Raw genomic sequence first — 26,709 nt, 5'->3', positions numbered from 1 at the left:
TAATACCAGTTTCAGGGCAACCTCTTGCAAAAACAATTTTTGTCCAATTTATCAAACGGTCTAAGTTATCCAAAAAAGCTAAGGACTACTTGAAGAACAATAATATTTATATGCATATAATGTTACAATCTCACATTGGAGCCCCATAATTTGATGGCTGTTCTTAGGCCAGAATTCTAAGAGGCTCTGTGTCAATGATGACTTGTAAGAATTACCAAGACAAGGACAGCCTCAATAGTTTTCGACATCAATCTGGAACAAAAGGAGTAAGTCTCCCAATCAAACTGAAAATCAAACAGCAATGTCCTAAAAGTGCAACAAGGCCACAAGTGCTACAAAGTGCTTTGCTCAGGAGTTTGATATCAAGCCCAAGTCCTGACAGGCATCCACCCAGGGTCAGTGTACATGGTGCAGCCAACTGAAGGAGATTTGGTCTCCACTGAAAGCAAGCAAATATCGGATGCAGACAGAAAACTCAAGGACAGGAATATTTGAACCAATGGCTCATTCAAAGCTCCATGGCATTTGGTTTTAATGGCTGCAGAACATTCTTGGTGGCCTTTTAAAAAATATGTTCACAGGACTGGCATCACTGGCTATGTCAGCATTTATTGCCCTTTCCTAGCTGCCCTCGAGAAGGTGGTAGTGAGCCACCTTTCTGAACCATTACAGTCCATGGACTGCCACAATCCAGTGAAGAATGAAGTTCCATGACTTTAAACCAGTAACAGTGAAGCAACGGTTACGTAGCTCTGACACATCCAGGCAAGTGGAGAATATTCTATCACTCCTGGCTTGTGTTTTGTAGATGGTGGACTGGCTTTGGACAGTGAGGTAGTGAGTTACCTACCACAGAATTCCCAGTTTCTGGCCTGCCCTTGTAGCTTAGAAAGCTATTACAGCTCTAGCTTTTCTCAGTTCTGAGGAAAGGTCTTCTCTTTTCCACTTCTCTCTCTTCACAAGATATTACCTGTTGACCAGCATTTTCTGTTGTAACTTAATGTAGCGTTTCTGTTTGCCTGAAGATAAAGTGGTTATTTGTTCCAAGGCACACACGTCATTTGTTTAAGTCTAGAGAGCTTGAATACGTGTTATCAAAAGTCAAACTAAGCGGAAGCAATTCAATGTAAGATTTAATCAGCTAAAACCAAAGAGATTTTCCAGAGTTCTCTACTCCTTGTTGATATAAAATGTGATGAAATATGGCCTTCAAGGTTAATTGGAGCCAACTGGATAAGAAACCTAACTATCAATTACAAGCTTCCTTAATGAGCCAGCTGGTGGTTGACCATCAGAATGCCCTGGAATACTGGGGATGTATCTGACTTGGGTGTTGGATTAACAAATTAACATATTGCCACTGCTTATATTAATCTCATATTTTTAGTCTCAATAAACACATTGGGATTCTTAAGTTTACCCCTCACTCACATCAAATGTATACATACTTAACTAAACTTTAGGCAGGCAGCTCATTGCTACTACTCTTACAACTAGCCTCGATAGAAGCATGAACAGACCAGTAAACATTCGTTTTAAGACAGCAAAGACAGATACATACCAAGAAAAGGTAATTATGCAATTTAAATGCTATTTCTATTAACAAAAGTCTTCATTTTACAACAGTTGCTTGGCACAACTGTAGAAAAACATTTTTAGGCATTGCACTAACTAATATTGGATGCTGTGTTAAGCATTTATAGCGCTAAGTCTCCAGTCGAGCATTTATCAGGTTTATAAATGTCCCTGCATCATTTTCATTTTTTTTTGTTATTGTAGATATGTATTATTTCTTAAAAGGCACAATTCAACAGCTTTACATTGCTAGAGGCAGCCGAGGTGCAGAGATGCCTATCAACCTTATTACAGTAGAACATAGTAAGTGGAAAGAGTTCAGAAAAGTTGTGCTTTTTACTGAAAATAGTTTCATTAAACTAGGGAGTGTTACTGATGTGTGCATTGTCCTCTAAGTAACTGCAAAATGATTTCAAAAAGAGTTTATAGTAAAGAAATGATTAATTAAGAAATAACTTTTATTTGTCTAGAGTACACAGAAAATAAATATCAAGTTTTAAAGAGCACTTAAAGCAAAAGATACACCATTATAACGCCATAAAACAATTAAAAAGTGCACTCCAACTTCAATCTGTACAAGCACAGAGTTTCGTCCTAATAATCCTCAGAGGTGGCATGTAGGGAAAGACAGATATGGAGACATGTCAACACAGAAATATTCGGATGTCTTGTCTTAATAATACATCGCCATCACCATTTAACTTCAAGTAGACATGTGTTTAATTTAGAATCGAAATGGAGTGTGACTCACATTCAATCACAGAACAATAAATCAGAATGCAGTTTGTATCTAAAATAGCGTAAAATGAATAAGAGAAATACTTTCTTCTGAAAAAAATAGCACAACATTCATGCAATTTAACGTGAAGTGCTTGAGTAAAACAGATTAGGACAAACATACTTTAATATGTCATTTTTCACTTTCCAGCAATTTGAATGAAGCAGTATAAAGCACAGAAGACACTCTGTGCTCAAAACAAATATGATTTTCTAGATTATTTGAATTAACAGACAAGGGATTACGAATTTAAAGGTGGCCACATTGCAAATGGTTTACAGGGGGCAGAAGTGATGAAATCTTTCATTTATAAGGGCTTCATGACTAAATTGCATTACTATGACTAAACGAACAACTACTTTGCTTTAGCGCACATTACTACATAAAATCATTTCAATACACTGTGCATTATGGAAGGAAAACAGTTAATGCTGAGCAGAAAGGAAATGGAAAGCAAATGAGGATAAAGTGGGAGACCAAAGATCAGTCTTCCTAATAATTAACTGGAGGAAATTGGGGTGATCCATATGGTGTAACAAGAAAGAGACTGTGGAAGAGTAGAGTAGAGACAGCTAGACAGTATCAACAAGTCAATGACAGATTACCTGAGGATGATGTCACTAAGTAACACATCATAGAATACTATGAGTTGAGGGCTTAATACAAAATGCTTTCTGTGCTATTTTGTTTATGTTACTGGGACAATCAGTGTTTGATCTTTGTAGGTATTCTCAAGTAGACAAATGGGGACAGGAAGCATTGGCATCACCAGATACTCTGGTTATGGTCAGATGTAGATACTCAATAAGAGAAACCACAGCTGCACAACAGAAGATATTAAAGGAAAATTGCATAAGAACATAATTAAAAATAAAATAGGTCATTTGGCTCCTTGTGACTGCTCACCCAATTTAATAAAGTCCTGGATGATCTGACTGTTGCTTTAATTCCACTTCACTGCCACGTCCCATAATACTTCATTCCCTTGTAGATCAAACATCCATCTATCTCAGCAATAAATGCATACAGATTAACAACCCTCAGAGAGGACAATTTCCTCATCATCTCAGTCTTAAAAGAGCAACTCCTTATTCTGAAACTGAATTGTCACATTTTAGATTCCTACATGACAGGAAACATCCTCCCCAACGTCTAGCCTATGAAGCTCCTGAGAATTTTATATGCCTAAGTAAGATCACCTCTCTTTTTACTCAAGTCCAATGAAAACAGGCTCAAGCTTTCCTCAAATGACACTACCTTCATCTTAGAATCAAGACAATGAGCCTTTCTGAACTGCCTTCAAATAAAATTTCCTCATTTAATAAAGAGAACTAAAAATGTAAACAGAACTATAGATGTGATCTTAACCAACTCCCCAAACACTTGTAGCAACAGCTGATATCATTAAAATTCTATTCGCCTCACAATAAAGGCCTCCATCCATTTGCCTTCCTAATTAGTTGCAGTACCTGCACACTGTTTGTGATTCCCACACGAGAATACAGATTTCCTCTGCACTGAATCAAGTGCAATCGCTCTTCATTGTTATGGACCAGACCAAACCGCCAAAGTATATTACGGAGAGAGCCTAGACCCAAACTTTTGTAATTTTTTTAAAAGACGCTAAGTGCAAGGTGCTGTGGTCCAGATACAATTTGATTAGTCCACCATTAATCTGTAATCAAAACAGATTTTATTCTTACAACATAGTTAAAATGCAAAAGGTGACCACTAATCATCAACTGTTCCAATATCGGCAACATTTCATAAACACACGCTTTGGTAAAAATGAAATCCAGCAAAACAGTTCTCATATGCTGTCTGTCTCCAGTCCAGAAGAAACAATCTGTTCCTATTGATTTTTAAGGGGAGGCCTCACTGTTTAAGACTCTGGCAGCAGAGAATTCAGGCCTTTTGGCTTTAACAGCAAGCAGAAACCTTCTCAATTGACTGAAAGCAAAACTAAAAGCCTTCCTGGGTATCTGTGAGTCCAGACCCTGCTCATTCATGATCCTTTTGTCTCATTTTAAAATAAATCCCCGAGGAAAAGGCAAATACTGTTTACCAACTGCCCGTCTGAAGGAGACATTTCAGCACCATAACGACAACACCCCTCTGAAAGAGAAAAAGACAGGACACATCTCGTAAAGGTACAGTAGCATCACACTATTTAAATTATCCCAACTTTCCTGTACTTCTGGCTGATGCAGACAACTTCGCATTTTCCCTCAACTGTATTCCAGCTATCAAATTTTGCTGACTCAGAGAATCTATCTAAACCACTTTGTATATTGTTCCTCTACACAATTTGTTTCCCTTTCTAACTTTGTATTGTAGCCATGTTTGTTAACAGACGATACAGTCCCTTCATCTAAGTAATTAATTTAGACTGTAAATAGTTGAGGTCCCTGCATTGGTCCCTATGGCACACCACTAGGTACGGTTTGCCAATCTGAAAATGACAAGAGTTTGATTCCTGTTCATTAGTCAATCTTCCACCCATGCTAACATTACACCAAACACCATAAGGTCTTATCTTTGTAAAATGGCTGCGTAATGAAATTCAAATACATGATGTGGTCCCCCCCTTTATCTATGTTGATTGTTATGCCTTTAAATACATCTTAAATACATCTTCCATTTCACAGAGCCATACTAACTGCTTAATTGAATTTAAATATGCTAAATATCCAATTACTATTTCCAAATAATGGATTCTAGCATTCTTCCAAAGGGACCTTTCAGAGTCTAGGGGATTTTGGAAGACTACAATCAATGCATCTGATTTCTCTGCTCAGTCATAAACAGACTACTCAATGTATTGCTCAATGTTAAAAAGTGTGAGGTATCAGTGAACAAAGCAGTGCTCACACATCAAATTGAAGGGAAATGATCAAATTGCACTGGGAATAATGTACATAATTCCAGTTTTGCCATGGAAATGGGCTATCTGAACCCCAAAGTGCAGTGTGGTAGTGAGGTTGACCCCCACAGTTTCAAAGGAGACAGAATTAATATAACCACCTCCAACATACAAAGAGGCACTTCAGGCAGAACAATGAACAATTGCTCGAGTTATTTAATTTCACAGCTCAAATAAATTTAAAATGATACCTTCAGTCTGAGCTAGAGGGGAAGTGAGGATGATTGCCTTTGACATCGAGGCCACATTTGACTAAGTGTGACACCAAGGAAAACTTGAATCAATGGGGAATCTTCACACAAAGAAAAATGACTGTGGTTGTCGATACAGTGTGAAGCTGGAGGAACACTGCAGGTCAGGCAGCAGAGGAGCAGGAAAGCCGACGTTTTGGGTAGAATGGAAAATAATACTGCAGGTCTACAGAAAATGGGCAAAGGAGCAGATCTAGCTAAGCTGCTCTTTCAGGGAGTCTGCACGAACTATGTTTCTATGCTTATGTTTCCAATATTGTAATATACTGACTTCACACTCAGCTCAAAATATACTTCTCACATTTTTTGTTTGCATTGGCATGACATAAACTTACTTAACCTTGCAATCATAGACCATCTGGACCAAACTGAAACGTAATGCAACAAGCTGTCAAAACTTGTTACAAGTATGTACTCTTCTATTGCTATACGGCTTCTGGTAAGATCAACCTGTCAATCATGATCTGTGATGGAGATTATTAACAGCCACCCACCCAAATGGAAACTTCAAAATGCATAAAAGGCAAAATTTCTAATGACCTCAATATATCCAATTAATGAGGTTGCTTTTATTTTCCCGACCTCACACTGCTCTTTCCCTGCCCTCAGAAAACCCACCAGAGTTAGGAACTGAGGCAACTACCAGTACAAAGATGCCAGCATCATTGTGTTTTACTGTTACATTTTAACTCTACCCCAATTCAGAACAGAAAAAAAAGCTGTGTTTGTACTTTTTTGCATTGAGAAAAATCAACATTGTTATAAAAGGTAGTTATTAAGGGCGGTCAAGACCAGGACAGCAGACAACATCTGACAAACAAATACAGTAAATAAATGGTGTGTAAAGCTAAATTAAAGAGGCTTGCTCATGTCACCCAGCCTACTGACCATATTAAAAACAATGATGACTTGTCTACATATCAAAACCTAATGTTTCAATCTACCATTTAGGTACACTGCGTTTAATCTTGCATTCCCATTTAAGATCATGTGTTAAATGTCGTAAAAACAGGCATGTTCTGAGATAATGTACTGTTGATGATGGATCTTAGCAGATTGTAAATTCTGAGCTTCAGACATGAAGAAACTAGCATGAAAGGACCTTTTCTAAAAAAAACCTTATCAAGTTAAGTGTATAAAAAACAGCTTAGACACCATATGGAGACTAGGAAATATCCCGTGTCAGGTCATGGATTATTGTTATGGGTCATGAGCATGTACCATCATTAAAAACATTTGATCAAAGTATTTTGTCTCAGAAGCAGAGAATTTTTTTATTGGTTTCTTGAAAGTAAGTAGCATTTCACTAGTTTATGATACTAAGATAAATAAACTTGATTCCCTCATATAAAACTGGTACAGAAATAAAACTTTCCATGTAATGTGAAAGGTTATAAATACCACTGTGTGAATCCAAGCAATTTGATGATGAACCATACAAGTTTATGCAATTTCTAGAAGAAAGATTCAGAGATTCGTTCCATTTGAGCTTCCTTTCGCAGCTGAAGGAGCTGGTCATTTAAATGGAAATGTGCATGCCTGTATGATCAGAAGTAAACCAAGGCCACAGGACTTGCTATAGCATATAAAAAGGAGAGTCCCATGCGACAGAAAGACAAAGGCCATTGGGAAAGAGATTACTTGCAGAATCCCCATATTGATGGCAGGTATTATCAGCACCTCTGGACGGTCAGGGCTCAGGAAAGGCCTGGAAAATGCCAGGTGCAGCCAACGGTCAGGAGCAAGGCATAAGAAAAGCCCGAGGAAGCATTTCGTGCAGTTAAGGTTCAGAAGACATTTTCATGATCTGAGGAAATGTAAAGTGTTGACTCTGCAACTGCATTTTGGAACAACGATAACTGTTTTTAAAAAAGTAGTATTCTGTTAAAAGCAGCTAAAGATCTGGGACGATTCCCGGAATCAGTGGTAGTGTACAGCCTCAAGACTCCATGGGAATGCAGTCTTGGGTGAAGAGACTGAAGCAGTGGAAGATGAGCTTGTCTAAGTCAGAACAGCTTCTGAGAGAAATTCACAGACTGGATCTTCAGTTCGTAAAGAAGTGAAATAAGGAAGACAGTGTTAATGAGATTTTGAGAGTGGGCGATTAGTTACAATTGTGTGGGTTGCTGACAAATTTGAGAGATGAATCTTGGTCACATCTGACTGTCAATATGCAGTGCAGTATGTTTGACTACAGTTTGCTTACTTAATTCACATTTTAAAATTGCTCCTGCACGAAGTCAGAAATCAAAGTTGATTTGTTTCACTCTAAAACCGTGGAATCTTGTGATTTTATTCCAAATATCTAGGATTTGAAATTTTGTCTGCTTTAAATTTTAAGCTATGTTACTAGTCCATTACCAGATCATAAAAAAAACTGGCAGTCTTGTCCAGGATCATAAGTTACAATTTGTTCCTAGCTCATTTTGAATGATAATTCCAAGTCTTGGATCTTGAGCAGTGGCTAGTGTCACTGTTGTGCATGTGTGAGGCAGAAGGCAACACGGGTAGCATGTTATAGGGAGGTGGTCAAACCATAAAGGAAAAGCATACAAGCAGAAAAGTATTTGGGGCTACGAGGCAGTTTGAGAAAATTAGGCAGACAGTGCAGGAGAGTCCCCTAAATCTTTCGTGCTTGGTAATCTGTATTCCATTCCATTGGTTCCTACTGAGAATGGAGCCAGAGCCAAGCCCATGGCACTGTGGGGAACTCAGCTGCACATGGAAGGAGAATAGTGAAACAGCATTTGCTTTAGGGAATTCCAGAGCCTGAGAAACAGACAAGCATTTCTGTGGCAGTAAAGGTGTCTCCAGGATGGTGTGCTGCCTCCCTGATCCTTGTGTCAAGGATGCCATGCACTGCAGGAAATCCTTTGAATTATACATCCTCTCCAGAAGCAGGTCATATGGCCTATCAAGTTCATACTGACCTTCCGAAGGGTATCCTATCCAGACGTACCCCCTACACTATCCCTGTAGTTATAGAATCACTAAATAAGCCCTTTGGCCCAACAGGTCCACATCAACCCTGCAAAGCGCATTTCACTCAGACTCATCCCCCTACCCTTTACCTCTAACCCAGCATCTTCCACGGCTAACACATCTCATCTACACATCCCTGAAAACTACGGACAATTTAGCACAGCCATTGTACCTAACCTGCACATCTTTGGACTGTAGGAGGAAATCAGAGCACCTGGAGGAAATCCACACAGCCACAGGGAGAATGTGCAAGATTCACACAGACAGTCACCCGGGGCGGAATCAAACAGTCCCTAGCACTGAGCGGCGGGATCCTGAATTTCTCATGACTAACTCACCTAACGTATACATCCCTGAACGCTGTGGGCACCTTAGCACAGCCAATCCACCTAACTTGCACATATTTGGATTGTGGGTGTAAATCCACATAGACATGGGGAGAACGTGCAAGCTCTACACATACAGTCACGTGAGGGTGGAATTGCACACAGGTCCCTGGTGCTGTGAGCCTGCAGTGCTAACCACTGAGCCACCCTGCTACCCACCTTCTAGGGGAAAGGGAAATCAGCCAGAAGTTTTGATCCACATTGTTACCAACAATGTAAGTAAGACAGAGGATGAGGTCCTGAAAGAAGATTTCAGGTATTAGAAAAGAAATTAAAAAGCAGACCCTCAACAGCAGTATTCTTGGGATTACACCAAGACAGGATTACATGCAAAACACCCCAAGAACAAGTGGACTGATTGGCTGAACATGTGGCTGGAGAACTAGTGTAGGAGGGTGGGCATCAGATTTCTGAAGAACTGGGACTTGTACTGGGGCAGATGGGATCTGTACAAATTGGATGAATTACACCTAAACAAGGAGATTTGTCTGGGAATGGGATCATGAGGGGTAATCCAAACTGGAAGGAAATAAGATTGCTAACAGCAAGTTGAAAATATGCTAGGGGGATGAAGAAGTGGGAGAAACAAAGCCAAGAATCAAGTATGCTTCCAAAGAGGAGACTGGGTAAATGAACTGAGCTGTGGGAATGAGTTTCTGGAATGCTTTAGGGATAACTTTCTAAAGCGTGCTATGGACACTTTCAGGAGCAGTATGCTGAGGAGCAGGACATGATATTTTATATCTAATGTTACAAAAAAAAAGACTAATTAACAATCTTGCTGTTAAAAAAAAAACTTTCAGGCTAGAGTGACTACAAGATGATAAAATTTGACATTATGCTTGAAAGTGAGGTTGTCCATTCTGAAGCATGTACCCCACAAACAGTCCTGAAGCTTGTTGCCTGCCCTGTGCCGGGGTCCAGGGCATTTTTTTAAACATTCATGGGATGAGGGCATTGGTGGCTAGACAGCATTTATTGCCCAGCCCTAATTACCCAGAGGGCGGTTATGGGTCAACCACATTGCTGTGGGTCGGGAGTCACATATAGGTCAGAACAGGTAAGGATAGCAGTTTCCTTCCCTGAAGATCATTAGTGAACGAGATGGGTTTTTCCAACAATTGGCAATGGATTCACAGTCATCGTTAGATGCTTAATTCCAGATATTCATTGAATTCAAATTCCACCATCTGCCATGGTGGGATTCAAACCCACGTCCCCAGAATGTTATCCAGGATCTCTCGATTGACACTCCAGCAACAATACCACTAGGCCATTGCCTCCCGTTAACTCTGGACTGGTGAGGAACAATTTCTAATGGTCTACATAGTTACCAAAAATTTAGGAAGGCCAAGAAGGGAAGTTCTTCTTAAAATGTATGAGCAGCTCAGGGGTTAACTAAAAGGAAACATTTCATAAGTAATCGCTGGGCCACAATTCTGCAATATCCTTTTGTTTATCCTTGATCTTCAACTTTTCTACAGAAAGGCTAATGTAACACTAACACAAGATCATCACATTTCCAAAAATTAAGTCATGATCATCCATTCCATTAATCCATGTTTGTAGGAGTCAGTGAACTTAATGTCATTGATAAGGAAACTTCTAGAGGCCATAGTTTAGGACAAAATTACTTGTAGTTTGTAATAACAATTGGTCAAAAATTTGTAAATGCAGTGCTTTGCCATCATCTTTTGCAGGATGGCTATCCAAGAAACTCCACTCTTCCAGCCTACCATCAGGTGTATTGGAAAGATTTACAGATTGACAGTCAATCTGTTTGATCACATTATAAACATACCTGCCATGCCACAAATCCTAACATGGGTCTGAAACGCACAGCTTCTGACCCAGAGAAGGGATGTTATCAAACATGACACGAGATCTCCAATGATCACATATGGCTCAGTATTCTGTATCAAGTGGAGTGAACAAGGAGTCAGTGATTTAGAAAGAAAGAGAAATATAGAATAGTAGTGCCGTGTACAGATTTAGTATAGTTGGCATTTGCTCTTTCACTGATTAGTGTCAGCTTGATGCTGTTCTTTTACTGCAAAACTCTTGCTGCAGGAGCTGACACAAATCTGAGAACAGTTACTTGACAATGCAAAATCTATACATCTGCTGTTCTCCAGTGAATGTAGTCAACATGTTCATTGTACTAACACTCTGCCAGTTGTCTATGTTCTAATGATTGGTCCCTCATGTTCCAGGCCATATTCTCCTTTCATCCATATATCTTTGCTCCATCCAGTGCTTGGAAACAAAGCCTTTACTGTACATGTATGGAGGTATTTTCACTTGAAGTTTCTGAAAATGTAATTTAGAAAGCTTCCACTTGGCTCTGCCTTTTATGATTACTAATCATCCTAGTGCTTCAATTACAGCTTCAAATAAGAGAGAAACTAGCATAATGTGCAAATTAAGTAAGTCTTCAGTAAATTTTCCAAGTATCCTATTAAATAGTACAGAAATTTAAAATAATGGTCATCACTAGGTCAATATGTAAGACTCATTAACTGCCTGAAACAATTTCAGAAAAATGAGCAAAATATTCTTGTTCACATCAATAGCACCACTGTGCACAAAATTTCAACTTTTTGCATGATCAGCGCATAAGTACTTCTAATGTGCACAGCAAATTAAAGGATAAAATGAACAGCTGAGATTATGAAGTGCGAACCCTCAGTAGAATTAAAGTCAAATCTGACTAATATACTTCAAAGCTGTATAAACTAAACTGAATACAAAAAATGTTAGAGATTACAGTGGGTCAAGCAGCATCCACGGAGAGAAAACAAGCTAATGTTTCAAGTCTAGTTAACGCTTCATCTTCTTGGCTACTAGCTGCTTAAATTACAACAGTCTTGAGTTTTGGCATCACTGAACAAAAGGAAAGATGAAATAGAAAAAATAGCAATTAATGTTAAGTATATCACTGTCTTCTCCATTATCATTCAACTTGTGTGCACGTGGTTTAGTTTTTCATAGGATGGATTTAGGACAAGAAACTTGCACAGCACAATAAAAATGAACACACACGTGAATATATTAGTATCATTCTCAAAAACATTAAAAAATTGAATCCATGGCACAGCTTTGAAACATTTTGTATTTTAACATTTCAATGTTAGTATCATGCTGTTCAAAATTAATTGTAATGGATACAAGTGCATCTTAATGATCTACTTTAATGAATAGTAATGGAGTTGTTAGCCCTGGAGGTTAAGTGATTGCTTATCCTATCACACATACACAGAACAATCTCAAAAAAGTGTGATTAATAGGATTCTCAGAGGTGACTGGAACTGCATTATACAGTCAATAAATTTCACATGGCCCTCTTAAGACAGATCAGATATACTTCATTTCATGGTATTAAAATCTGAAATCTCTTCAGCAAAATTACTTTCACAGCGACAAAATCAGTAGTAGTCAACTGTGTAGTTCACTAAATTCTAGAGGGAGCATCGGCAGCCAAATGATGTTGCATCAGGAAATTATATTTTTAGGCACATACAGGCCTCACACATTCTCCTCCAAACATAAAATTAAAATATTAAGACAGCTTAATGAATGTGAAGCAACTGGCTAAAACTCAGAATTGAACTGTACAGCATTGTCAAGAAGTAACTGAACACCTCAATGCTGTTCCAAAGTGCCGCAATTATTTCCTCGACAAACCTGCTGAACACTGAAGTTCTTTGTCCACTGGCAGCTTTACTTCCTGTACGAAAATACTTATCATTTGTAAATTCTTAAATGACTCCAACTTGCATCTCCTCCCATCATTACAACTGCAATGAGATCTGGTTTTTGTTCACTTTTCACATCTATTTTGTACTGGCCTAAACTGAAGGGAGAATTCTACTAAAACTTTCTCTTTTCTACTCAATCAACAGATCAGTACATCTACAGTCTGCTACATTTGAAGTTGGTGGTGTGCTCTGTTTCCTTTCTAGTTCCATTGCTCCTCTGGTCATAATGAATTTTAAATTTACCTAAATTAGCCAATTGTATAGGTCTCATGCTGTGTCAAATTCAGATTTAAGAACAAGTCAGTCAGCCTTGGTCAACAACAAACAGCTGGTTTATTGCCAAAAACAAACATTCAAATAAGATGCAAAGATAATTAATATTTATATAAACACATATGCACAATACTCATTTCCTTTCAAAAAAAAAGCTAACTTACGTATACACACGTCTGAGGAGAAATTTTGAAAAATGAAATTGGTGCAGAATGTTATCTTTAAATTATTTTGGTCAAGTAATGATTAGCTTACAAAAAAAGCACAAGTCAAATGGTGTCCCAAATAGTGTTCTAATTCCAAAGGTATTTTGTGCAAACAAGCTACTGGCAATGGAGTACCTTCATGGAACAACTGTAGCTGGCAGGATTGTGTTTTCTGTGGCAGATAACAGTGAATCCTCCATGAGTGTTACCAATGACTTTCAGTAGGTGCTCAGCTCACACACTTTGTGAGAATTGCAAAGAAGGAGACGTAACAGTGTGGAACTGGAGGAACACAGCAGGCCAGGCAGCGTCAGTGGAGCAGGGAAGCTTATGTTTCAGATCGGGGCCCTTCTGCTGCTCCTCACAAGGTCAAGGGTGCTCCCGGAGTTCAAATGTGCAATAGTTTTATCGAACTTACAAAATAGGCCACACTACTCTCCCTTAAGGTTTGCTAGACTGAATGACTCCATCCACACTCCCTGTTCCGTGCAGATGCAGTACTGTTGCTAAAAAGAAGCGAATATAACAGCAAAGTGTTATTTATAAAGTTCAAGATATATTTATATGAGTCCATGAAATATTTTAAAAATATTAGGATCATATCTGTTAATTACAATAATATATCACAAATAAAGTCTTATATTGAATCTTTGATCAGCGTTCAAAGACTTCACCTCACAGAGTGATGACAAGGCCATGCTATTATTCTTGATGTCCACAAGAAAGAAAGTAATATTGGCCAAAGGTCACACTTCAGATCTCTGGTAACGTTTGTTTTTGAAAATCAGGTGTCCCCACATGTTATGCAATTTGACATCACAGATCATTTATCTGACTGTATCATTCCCAAAACAACACTAATTCAATGGTAACTTAACATGTAAAGTATACACTTTATATACTTTCAGTCATTTCAACAAAACCAATAGTTTCTCAAGTCAAAAGCACAATGACAATTCAGAATTTTCCTTATAATCTCCTTATCCAAACAACGAGCACTGAATAACTATTCTGATATTTCCAACTGCATCAGAGTATATTTTCATTGCTTTCTAGCCTAAACCAGAAAGCATTTAACAGGCCTTGCAGTTCAGTTACAGTAGTGCTTTCTAAACTTTTTCCCGCTGTGACCTAATTTTGAGGATTGAAGATTGTTGCATTCCCTCAGTGAAAGCTGTGGGAGATGAGTGGGTGGCGGCGTGGGGGGGTGCTGTTGTTCAAGGAAGAGTACAGCTGTAATAACTTGGTCAAACCTCCATGGCCATTATTACTTTACGGCTTATGACACTAGAATTTCAGATGCCTAGAGTCTCAGCCAATATTTTCAGATGCCTGACCTAAGACTTTCAAAACATTATGCTGTCATCTTGGCGTCCTTTCGGAGACCACCAGTTCTAGATGCCTATAGTCACAAAGAAACAGAAAGATAAAAACAAATATCGCTAACAGAAGGGTTACCCGCAGTGGGAAGAAGAAAGTGTAATCCTGACGGAAAATTACCTAAGAATCTGGAAGAAGTACCTTTCTAAGAATTGCATCATATCTTTGTATCGGGTATATTATCCAAAATAATCTCTTTTAATAAAATCTGATTCCTATTTCAGATGTTTTAAAATCCACAAATTAAAATCTTCTTGGCATTGTTTATAAAATGTATTTGTGCAAATAGATATCCAAATTATTTCTCATTTGAAAAGTGTACTTTTATTTAAAAGAAAAACTCAATTCAGAGCATTATAACTAAAGCATATAACTTTTAAACTACAATACATAATCTAAGATAACATGCAATTGCTGAAGTGTTAACTAACATTCTGCTCTGAAAATTCAACTTTTGGCACTCTATTAAAAGCAACACAGTATTTGTCAGATAATAAAATGTGAGGCTGGATGAACACAGCAGGCCAAGCAGCATCTCAGGAGCACAAAAGCTGACGTTTCGGGCCTAGACCCTTCATCAGAGAGGGGGATGGGGGGAGGGAACTGGAATAAATAGGGAGAGAGGGGGAGGCGGACCGAAGATGGAGAGTAAAGAAGATAGGTGGAGAGAGTGTAGGTGGGGAGGTAGGGAGGGGATAGGTCAGTCCAGGGAAGACGGACAGGTCAAGGAGGTGGGATGAGGTTAGTAGGTAGCGGGGGGTGCGGCTTGGGGTGGGAGGAAGGGATGGGTGAGAGGAAGAACCGGTTACGGAGGCAGAGACAGGTTGGACTGGTTTTGGGGTACAGTGGGTGGGGGGGAAGAGCTGGGCTGGTTGTGTGGTGCAGTGGGGGGAGGGGACGAACTGGGCTGGTTGAGGGATGCAGTAGGGGAAGGGGAGATTTTGAAACTGGTGAAGTCCACATTGATACCATATGGCTGCAAGCCCACCGACTCCCACAGCTACCTAGAATACACCTCCTCCCACCCACCCTCCTGCAAAAATTCCATCCCCTATTCCCAATTCCTCCGCCTCCGCCGCATCTGCTCCCACGACAAGCTATTCCACTCCCGCACATCCCAGATGTCCAAGTTCTTCAAGGGCCGCAACTTTCCCCCCACGGTGATCGAGAACGCCCTTGACCGCGTCTCCCGCATTTCCCGCGACACATCCCTCACACCCCGCCCCTGCCACAACCGCCCCAAGAGGATCCCCCTCGTTCTCACACACCACCCTACCAACCTCCGGATACAACGCATTATCCTCCGACACTTCCGCCATTTACAATCCGACCCCACCACCCAAGACATTTTTCCATCCCCTCCCCTGTCTGCTTTCCAGAGAGACCACTCTCTCCGTGACTCCCTTGTTCGCTCCACACTGCCCTCCAACCCCACCACACCCGGCACCTTCCCCTGCAACCGCAGGAAATGCTACACTTGTCCCCACACCTCCTCCCTCACCCCCATCCCAGGCCCCAAGATGACATTCCACATCAAGCAGAGGTTCACCTGTACATCTGCCAATGTGGTATACTGCATCCACTGTACCCGGTGCGGCTTCCTCGACATTGGGGAAACCAAGCGGAGGCTTGGGGACCGCTTTGCAGAACACCTCCGCTCAGTTCGCAAAAAACAACTGCACCTCCCAGTCGCAAACCATTTCCACTCCCCCTCCCATTCTCCAAATGACATGTCCATCATGGGCCTCCTGCACTGCCACAATGATGCCACCCGAAGGTTGCAGGAACAGCAACTCATATTCCGCCTGGGAACCCTGCAGCCATATGGTATCAATGTGGACTTCACCAGTTTCAAAATCTCCCCTTCCCCTACTGCATCCCTCAACCAGCCCAGTTCGTCCCCTCCCCCCACTGCACCACACAACCAGCCCAGCTCTTCCCCCCCACCCACTGCATCCCAAAACCAGTCCAACCTGTCTCTGCCTCCGTAACCGGTTCTTCCTCTCACCCATCCCTTCCTCCCACCCCAAGCCGCACCCCCCGCTACCTACTAACCTCATCCCACCTCCTTGACCTGTCCGTCTTCCCTGGACTGACCTATCCCCTCCCTACCTCCCCACCTACACTCTCTCCACCTATCTTCTTTACTCTCCATCTTCGGTCCGCCTCCCCCTCTCTCCCTATTTATTCCAGTTCCCTCCCCCCATCCCCCCTCTCTGATGAAGGGTATAGGCCCGAAACGTCAGCTTTTGTGCTCCTGAGATGCTGCTTGGCCTGCTGTGTTCATCCAGCCTCACATTTTATTATCTTGGAATCTCCAGCATCTGCAGTTCCCATTATCTCTGACAGTATTTGTCACATTCCTTTGCTTCAACAAACTTGATGCCTATTATTTACATTGTTCTAACTCTGCAAATATGTTTCAACTAATCATAAGATTATTCTGGGCGTTTTACATTCCAGGCATACTTGCATTGTGTGCCTAGTTTATTACATTATTTATAAACGGATACATTTCTGTCTCTTACTTACATAATCAGAGGAATGTCAACAGGTTATTTGGTTATCACAATTCTGTATATTCAGCCATCAAATATAGTTTACGACTAATGATTATTGACGGAATTTCAAAATGAAGTGATTCTGTCAAAAATATTAATTTCTTTAAAAATGTCATCTAATGTATAAAGGATATATTTGATATGCATTATACTCTAGGTACTACTAATCAACAGATTTTCTAAACATCCTTTATTTCTCCCTTTCCCTTGGACACTACTAGATTCAACAATAAGATGTGGAAAACTGTAGCTAGAGTTCAGTGGCAGGACAGATGGAGAACTGTTAATAAAGTAAGTTGTACTTTAGGCTTCCTGAACAAGGGCAGAGAGTTCAATTACAAGGAGATTATGATAAACTTAGGTAAAATACTAGTTAGGTTGCAGTTGGAGTACTGTGTACAATTCTTGTGGCATACTGTAGAAAGGATATGAATGCACAGAAGACTACAAAAGAGGTTTATGAGAATGGTACCATGCACTTCAATTTTGAGGAAAGACTGCAGAAGCTGGGACTGTTTTCCTTGGAAAGGACAACAGCAAGAGGAAATGCGATAGTTTTAAAAACCACGAGGGGTCTGGGCAGAGTGGGTGGAGAGAAACTGTTCCCAGTCATAAATTAATCAAGGACCAGTTTTAATTTGTTTTGCAAAAGATGTAAGTGTGAGTTGAGAAAATTGTCTTCACAGTGAATAGTTAGGGTATAAAATGTGCTGCCCAGTGGTGCGGTAGAGACAGATTCAATTGAGGTATTCAAAAAGGCATTGCATGGTTATTTAAATGAAAACAATGCGCAGGGTTACAGGAAAAAGCAGGGGATTGGCACCAAGTTAAAGCTCAGAAGGCCAGTGTAGACACAATGGGATTATTTGCCTACACCACAACAATTCTGTGATTCTTCGCTTGACCTCCTTCAGTATTCCAGAATGTAGGTCATTAGGACTCAAATATCTTTGCATTTTCATGTTCTACTTTTTCAGAACTAGTCCCTTCTCTATAATTATCCTATCTGACTGCTCCACTTCTCCTTCTGTACTCTGAGATTTCTCTATCACTTCCTTGCGAAAGCAAAGATTAATTTTTCATTTAATGTAGCCACTAAGTCATTCAATCTCCATAAAGTTTTTCTCCTCTCTGATTAGTCTCAGCCTCGAATTATTCTTTCACTTTTTACATGTTTATAAAATTCTTTACTATTTCCATTTATGCCAGTTATTTGTTAAAATTACTTGAATTCCTTCCCAATTATTTTGATTTTCATTTTGCTACCTGACATCTTTACGGTGATTTAAAGAAACTCTTCTTAAAGGAATTATAACTAGCTTAATTTTTACTGAAAAGTTTGTATTTTATATAGGAAACTGAAATAAAAGAAGAACCTGCAAGGCAAAATGTTTGTACTTAATTAAAGTATGTTTACAATTGGTAAAATTTTAGATAACTTCAGTGGAAGAAAGTTTATATTCACTCAGGAAGGCATGTTAATTGACAAGCCGTACAGAATTGTAGAAAGGTATTTAGGTCCTTAAGGAAACAGTCTATTGATTGCGGGTCCCGTTGATCAGAACGAAGGGAAATTATTGGTTGAGCGCCCATGTCAGTTCCATTTCCGCACTTCTATTCTCAGCTATTCCTCTCGCTCTCTCAGAACCACAATATGGTTGCTTTCGATCTCACTTTCTAGCACAGAAAGCCCCATAATTGATCATCCTTCACCATTTCATAGACTCATTGAATCCTTACAGTGCAGAAAGAGGCCATTCGGCCAATGAGTCTGCACTGACCTCCAAAAGAGCAGCCCACCACCCTGTGCCCTGTATCCCCACATTTACGCTAGTCCACCTCGCCTACACATCCCTGGATACTATAGGGCAATTTAATATGGCCACTCCATCAAACCTGCACTTCTTTGGACTGCAGGAGAAACCCAGAATACCCAGTGCAAACCCATACTGACACAGAGAAAATGTGCAAACTCCACAGAGGCAGTCACCAAAGGGTTAGAATCAAGCACACGTCTCTGGTGCTGTAGGGCAGCAGTGCTAACCACTGAGTCACCATGCTACCCATTTTAGTCAACTCCAGCAAAGTGCTGGTCAAATCATCCCCTTCCATCCCCTCCTAGCATTCCAAAAGGACAGTGCCGTCCTCAGCACCCTTATCCACCTCAATTATCCCTAACACCTTATTACCTTTATTCACAAACTTTCCATACAAGTGGAGGAGATGCAATACCTATCATTTACCTCCTGCTCCTACCTTCCCATCAGTGAGGGCCTTCCAGTTAAATAATGATTTACTCACACAGAGGGTCTACATTGTCCTGCACTGTGTACCGATTTGCATACGAATCGACTTGCTGTTCACAACCTAGTGACTGTAGCCTGGACTCTCCACTCAAGGAGGTATTGTCCTCTAAACTGGTGAGACCAAGTATGGATTGGACAACTGCTTAGAAGAACACCACAGTTCCATCCACAAATGAAACTCAGAGCTTCCTGTTGCCTGTTTCTTTTTATTCACCTCCCACTGTGAACTTGGCCTTCTACACTGTTCCAACAAAGCTCAATGCAGATTCAAGGAACAGCACCTCATCTTTCAAGTTAACACTTTATCTGCAGCCTACTAGGCTCAGCAATGAATAGAACAACTTCAGTTTTTAACCACAGCCCCATTTTTACAACAACTCTACTACACACGTTTAGATCTTCTGTAGATGCACACTTTGTTCTTTATTTACCTCACTAACATTATTTGTTACATTTTACCATCTTTTTCCAGTATTTAATCTCTCCACCATCCACCTTGTCCCAGAATTCTTATTCCCTTCTTTCACCATCTCCCCAAAATCCTTCCCTCATTTCATACTTAAACTTGATCATACCTTTTTAACTATTTTCAGTTCTACCAAAAAAAATTTGATCTGAAACGTTAACGTACAGGTTTTCACCACAGGTATTCCCTGAGCTACTGAATATTTCAACGATTTTCTTTTCAGATTTCAGAAACTAACGAGTACCAGCCAGAAGAACTGTCAAGAACCAAGGAGTCTGAGTGAGGTGCTGAGTATGAACTCAGATCAGTATTGAATCAATATTGGTATCAAATTAAACCGAAGATTTAGGTTCAAAATGCAGCATAAACTGTCCCAGTGCTGTAGATTTTCTGAACTTCATGTCTTTAAGGTGAGGTCATTCTCAAGTAATCAGCAATGAAAACTCCCAGAAGACTCCTGCAATGTCTTCCTCTTCATGCTATCTTGCTAGATGGCTCCTCACTCACTATGCCCCCAAACTGCCCATTACCGTGGGGCAACCACATCCTGCAATGTGCAATCTAGGAAGTTTCAATCATGTCCAACATAGCTCTTATTCGTTATAAGTATGAGATCAGGTCACAGGCACAAGAAGCAATCTAAATTCTTTACTCAGAGAGTGATAGGGGTGTGGAATGCCTTGCTGGAGAGGGTAGTGGAGTTGGCCTCATTAGGGACATTTAAGCGGCTATTAGATAGGCGTATGGGTAATAGTACAAGGTAGGGGTGGAGGTTACATTGACCTTAGGTTTAGGGTAAAAGTCAGCACAACATCGTGGGCCGAAGGGCCTGTTTTGTGCTGTACAGTTCTATGTTCTCCTATGTCCTGATTTATTTTGAACCATGCCTCAACCCTAAAATCCAGAGATCAAACAGTTAAGGATAGATTTTGTATATACAATCAACTGGCATTCCCAGAGACAGTAGGAACTGCAGATGCTGGAGGACCTGAAATAACAAGATGTAGAGCTGGATGAACACAGCAAGCCAAGCGGCATCAGAGGAGCAGGAAGGCTGACATTTCAGGCCTACAGCCTTCTTCAGAAGCAGAGGAGGGGAAGGGGGTTCTGAAATAAACAGGGGGAGAGGGGAAGGCGGATAGAAGATGGATAGAGAAGATAGGCGGAGAGGAGACAGGCAGGTCAAAGAGACTGGGTGGAGCCAGTAAAGGGGAGTATAGGTGGGGAGTTAGGGAGGAGATAGGTCAGTCCAGGAGGATGGACAAGTCAAGGGGGTGGGATGAGGTTAGTAGATAGGAGATGGGGGTGCGGCTCGAGGTGGGAGAAGGGGATAGGTGGGAGGAAGGACAGGTTAGGGAGGCAGGGATGAGCTGAGCTGGTTTTGGGATGCAGAAGGGGGGAGGGGAGATTTTGAAGCTTGTGAAGTCCACATTGATACCATTGGGGTGCAGGGTTCCCAAGCAGAATATGAGGTGCTGTTCCTGCAAACTCCAGGTGGCATTGTTGTGGCATTGCAGGAGGCCCAGGATGGACATGTCATCTGAGGAATGGGAGGGGGAGTTGAAATTGTTCGTGACTGGAGGCAGATATTCCCATACGACTTCAGAATTTTAAGCAACAAGTCTAAATTGTCTCATCATTTACTTAAAAGTGTATTTATAAAAAATACTTACAAATAAATCTGCTTTAGCATCCCCTTTTTAGTAAAATGATTTTCCTCCATAAAGTTTCCCATCATTAACCTTCCTTCAAGTATAAGTTTTTCTAAACTTTTCTCAAATCATTTCTGGCAGTAAGAGATCAGATTTGTGGCCGTCTGTAGCATCACTTCCAACATGCAGATATTTCCCTTCTGTATCAGTGGCTACATCAAGAAGTAACACTGAAGATACAATCTGAAAAAAAAAGCATTAACAGCCATAGGCATATAAAAGGGAAGAGACCGTCCACTCCTTCTAAATTTACGCAAAAAAAGGAATATTGGGATAAAATATGATTTCCAGCTGTTGATGTCCCTCAGAAGCATGTCAGCTACAAAACTGAAAACAGGAAAATCACAAGGTCACAGAAGTACTCAGCACAGAAAAAAATCCTTTTAGCCCATCAAATCTGCACCAGTCTAAAACAACCTGCTAACTATTCTAATCTCATTTTCCAGCACTAGACCCATGGCTTTATATGCCTTGACTTCACAAACATACATCTAAATACTTTTTAAATGTTGTGAGGATTTCAGCCTCTATCATTTCTTACAGGCAGTGAGTACAGATTCCCACCACTACTCAGTGATCTCTTGCCTCCTCGCATCTCCACTAAACCTCTTACACTTTACCTTAAGGTTACAGCTCCTGGTCATTGATCCCACCACCAAGGGGAAACGTTTATTCCTATTAACGCTGTCTACACCCCTCAATTTTATACTCTTCATTCATGTCCCCCATCAGTCTTCTTTGCTCCAAGGAAAACAATCTATCCATTCTCTCTTCAAAACTTAAACCTCTCTTGCTGAGGCAACATACTGGTAACTCTCTTTTACACCCTCTCCATTGCAATCACATCCTCATATAACATTGGATTCTAGGACTGCAGTAAATGCTGTAGTTATGGTCTAATGAACTTTTTATACAGTTCCAACATAACATGCCTACGCTTAAAACTCCAAACCTCGGTTAATAAAGTATCCCACATGCCTTCTGAGCAACTTTAAATGTTGGTCCCGGCCAAGTGCATCACCTTATACCTATCTGAACTGAATTCCACTCACCACCGATCAACCTGTCTACACCTCCCTGCAATCTAAGGTGATCCTCCACACTATTTACTACCACAACAATCTGCATATCATCCACAAACTTACTGATCAACCCTCCTACATTCAAGTATAAATCATTTGTACATACCACAAACAGCAAGGGCCACAACACCGATTCCGAAGGTGGCTCAGCGGTTAGCATTGCTGCCTCACAGCGCCAGGGGCCCAGGATCAACTCCACCCTCGGGTCACTGTCTGTTTGGAGTTTGCACATTTCTTCCATGTCTGCGTGGGTTTCCTTCAGGGGCTCCGGCTTCCTCCCACGATCCAAAAAGATGTACAGCATAAGTGGATTGGCTGTGCTAAATTGCCCATACTCCCCAGGGATGTGCAAGTTAGATGGATGAGTCACGTGAAATGCAGAGTTACAGGGATAGTGGATGGGTAGGGGGAGGTGTGATCTGGTCAGGATGCTCTATGGAGGGTTAGTGTGCTTGATGGGCCAAATGGTCTATTTCCACACTACAGGAGTCTATGAACCGCACTGGGCAAAAGCTTCCAGTCACACAACGCCCCCCAATCATCACCCTTGCTTCCTGCTACTCAGTCAATTGGGGACAAATTTGCCAAACCCCCTTGCATTCCATGGACTCTTAACACAGAAACAGACCCTTTCTTGAATAATAATTCGGCTGGCTGCCAACGACTACTATTTCCACCATTGCTTCATTCAATGTGGAATACATTTCGTCCAGTCCTGGAGATTTAAATACATTTAATTCTGCCAGAACTTCATCTCTCTCAATGCTAATTTCTTTTAGCATTTCACAGTCTTTTTCCTTGATTTCTTATACCTACTTCATCCCTCTGAATAGCGAGCACCAATACAAATTATTCACTTAGAACCCTATCCTCTGGTTAGACACACAAATTACCACTATGGTCCTTAATGGATCTTACTCTTTCTTTAACTATTCATTTGTTCTTGAATGTGCTTGTAAAATAACTAAGAATTTTTCTTTATATATCCTGCTGTCATTCTTTCATGCCTCCTTTTTGCTCCCCTACTGTCCTTTTAAAATTCCCATTGCACATTCTTACTGCTCTAGGACTTCTGCTATTTTGAACCCTCAGTATCTGCCATAAGCCTCCCTTTTTGCCATATCTAATCCTTTATATCCCTTGATATCTAGGGGTCAGAAGATTTGCTGGTCCCACCCTTTGTCTTTTTTTTTGGAACATATGGCCCTGTACTCTCCCTCATTCTGTCTTGAATATGTTCCACAGATTCTCAAAAGTAACAGCTCCCAGTCCATACTGGCCAAATCTTATTAAAAACCAATCTTTCAGCAATTTATAAATTTGAATTTAGGTCCACCCTTGTCCTTTTCCAATTACAATCTTGAATTTAATGGAGTTATAATCAACCAGCTGCAAAACAGTCCCCCATTGATACATCAAACGCTTGCCCAATTTCATCACTTAAAATTAAGATCAAGACCACCCCCTCTTTTGTATGGCACTCTACAAATGGCTTAAAAAAGTTCTCCTAGATGCATTTTAAGAATGCCACTCAGTCTAACCTTTTCACACTATGACTAACCTAGTTAATGTTGGGGTAGATGAAATTCCTTATTTCGCTACTCTATTACTTTTACACTTATAAATATGCAGGATATCAGCCTCGAAAAGATGTTTGTGTTTCCTGCAATTTAACCATCAACAAGTTGGAGCTGGCATTGTGCACACTCCACATGGTTGTTAGGCTTTCAGCAGTCTAAGATGTAGGCCTTAAAAGAAATATTGGAGGTTACCCACTGCCCAAGGTAAAGAAACATTTAAAATTTAATTTCTGCGCAGCCACGAAGAGGTATGTAACATGTGGATCCACAAAAATACTGGAGGCCACTACCAAAATGTGATCACATGCCCAACTGTTTGCATACCCTGCCCATAAAACTATCTTGACTCACATTTCAGTTTTTCTCTGCAACATCCATTACCACTGTATTTGGCTTCTGCATCATTTAATCTTTTGATATTTATCTTTCTCACGCATAATGCTATGAGAGGTCTTCCTTTCGTTTCTCCTGCCTCTTTCTCCGGCTTAAAAGGTTTTGGGTCTACTTTTCTTCAGTTTGGATGAAACATAATCATCCCCAAACATTAACTCTGTTTCTCACCATGGATGCTGACTGAAATGCCGAGTATGCCCAGCAATTTTTGTTTTTGTTTTTATTATATCTATCTGCAAGTAACTCATTACAGGCAGACAGAATTCTTAAAGCCTCAATTAGCGAGCAGTCCCAGGATTCAAAATTGACATCTGCAGCTCGGTGATTTCTTCCAGATGAGGCCCATGGATGAATCTAGACCAGGTCCAAGAACAAAGTCTTCTGTGTTCATCTGAATTACTAATCCTATCACACAAGAAGTCAAAACCACATCTAAATCCTGCCAAATAATGTACTGAATTCAGATTGTGCAGAATAACAACAGAATAACAAATTTTGTGATTCTACCAAAGACTGTTATATCTTCAAAAGCACAATGTTCTACATATAAAATAATTCTGTGACTGAAATCTCTAACCATTCATCCCACTTGATTGCATGGTTTTTGTTTACTTGAGGCTACAGAAAGGAAACTAAATTCCAAATAGAGTTACGAAACAGGTTTAACACAATGGCACACCCCACCCTCAAAGTGTCTAAGAAAAGATTTATTTATGCAAAATAATTGGTGAGAAGCAAGCATTGAAAAGACATACAAAACCAAATGGTTTAGTGATAATATCTGGATGCCAGTCAAAAAAAAAACTGAAATTAAACAAAAATTATCACGAACACTTTTTCAATATACTGATCCTAACACAAGTGAATAAAGCAGATCACACAGCACATCAAAGGTCTAGGAAAAATTACAGGTAACTGTATGAAAATGGACAACAGAATACAGTGACCGAAAGACAATTGGAAAAGGCCTGCAAGAAGTCAACAAACTAAAAGTAGTGACAGTGAATGACAGAAATTAGAGTGCTTACATCCATGGAAGTTCAGAAAAAAAATGAAAAGCAGTTTGAAAATTACTTGAACAGCAGCTTGTCGCTCACTAGCCATTGTCAAAATCCAGATATCATTCAAAGATGTTTCAACCAGTTATACTGAGTGTAGATATTTCAGAAACTTAGATCAGCATACATGGAATTTCTTGCTGGAATATTTCACAATATATTTCCACTTCACATTGGCTTCACTTCATACTCCAAACATAATTTCAACTGTACAACTAGTATTTACATGGTGTTATGCCTCACTGGCGAAATATGCTGAAATCAAGACCCACTATTCCTCTAGTCATCACAAAGATTTAAAAAATTGTCAAAGTGTGCAAAATCCTTAATTTAGTTGCCTAATAGACTCCGGTGAACCAAAAACACAAACCTGGTTTTGCACTAAACTGAAGCTACTATTTATTACAAATAAAAAGACTCTAACCATAACTGCTGATATTTAATTCTACTAGGTCAAACACTAGCCCTTCACACACATACTGACAGGCAAAAATCATTGGTTATTATGGATGGGAGGGGAAGAATTATTGCGGAAACAATCATACGGCACAAGTCATTAAGATTCGAGGAGTTCTGAGGAAGGGTCACTGGACCCAAAACGTTAACTCTGTTTTCTCCTTCACAAATGCTGCCAGACTTGCTGAGCTTTTCCAGCAACTTTATTTTTGTTCAGGATTTGAGGAGGAGTTTCTTACATTTCCCAAGTCCTTTAGCTCTTCAAGCTTTTCTTTTGGATTCTTTCACTTTTGCACAGGAGGCATATGATGATTAGTTCACAAATGATAAAGTATTTGATTTATTAGCCACAAGCCACAGCTTACAACAACTGGTGGAAGCAAAACAACTTTCTTATAGCTTTAGGTATATCACTGGTGAGATGTACCTCCTCCAGCAGAATCTGAAGGCTTCTCACTGTGCCTTTCAGATCTCAAGCTATTCAACTATCTGGTTATCAGAGAGTTGTCAACATTTCGGATATTATCCTTCTTCAGGGTCGTAAAGGACTCCAGTCCTGAAGAACGGTAATACCCGAAACGTT

General features: G+C 40.2%; 1 protein-coding gene across 3 annotated transcripts in view; it reads right to left on the bottom strand.

Moving 5' to 3' along the window:
• The window catches only part of LOC125458216 (protein KIBRA-like), a 116,364-nt gene that overhangs the window by 84,432 nt on the left and 5,223 nt on the right, over positions 1-26,709 (bottom strand). The window contains exon 2 of one of the 3 annotated variants that reach the window (XM_059650604.1): positions 21,519-21,740. The exons of the other annotated variants lie outside the window; for them this stretch is intronic. Within the exon in view, the coding sequence (XP_059506587.1) occupies positions 21,519-21,583 (65 nt within the window). The 5' untranslated portion in view covers positions 21,584-21,740. The remainder of the gene's footprint in view (positions 1-21,518; positions 21,741-26,709) is intronic. 3 annotated transcript variants of the gene reach the window in all.

This window comes from Stegostoma tigrinum, chromosome 13, assembly GCF_030684315.1.
Source record: "Stegostoma tigrinum isolate sSteTig4 chromosome 13, sSteTig4.hap1, whole genome shotgun sequence".
Lineage (NCBI taxonomy): Eukaryota > Metazoa > Chordata > Chondrichthyes > Orectolobiformes > Stegostomatidae > Stegostoma > Stegostoma tigrinum.
Note: the sequence above shows the minus strand (reverse complement) of the source record. Positions and strands in the feature narration are given on the sequence as shown.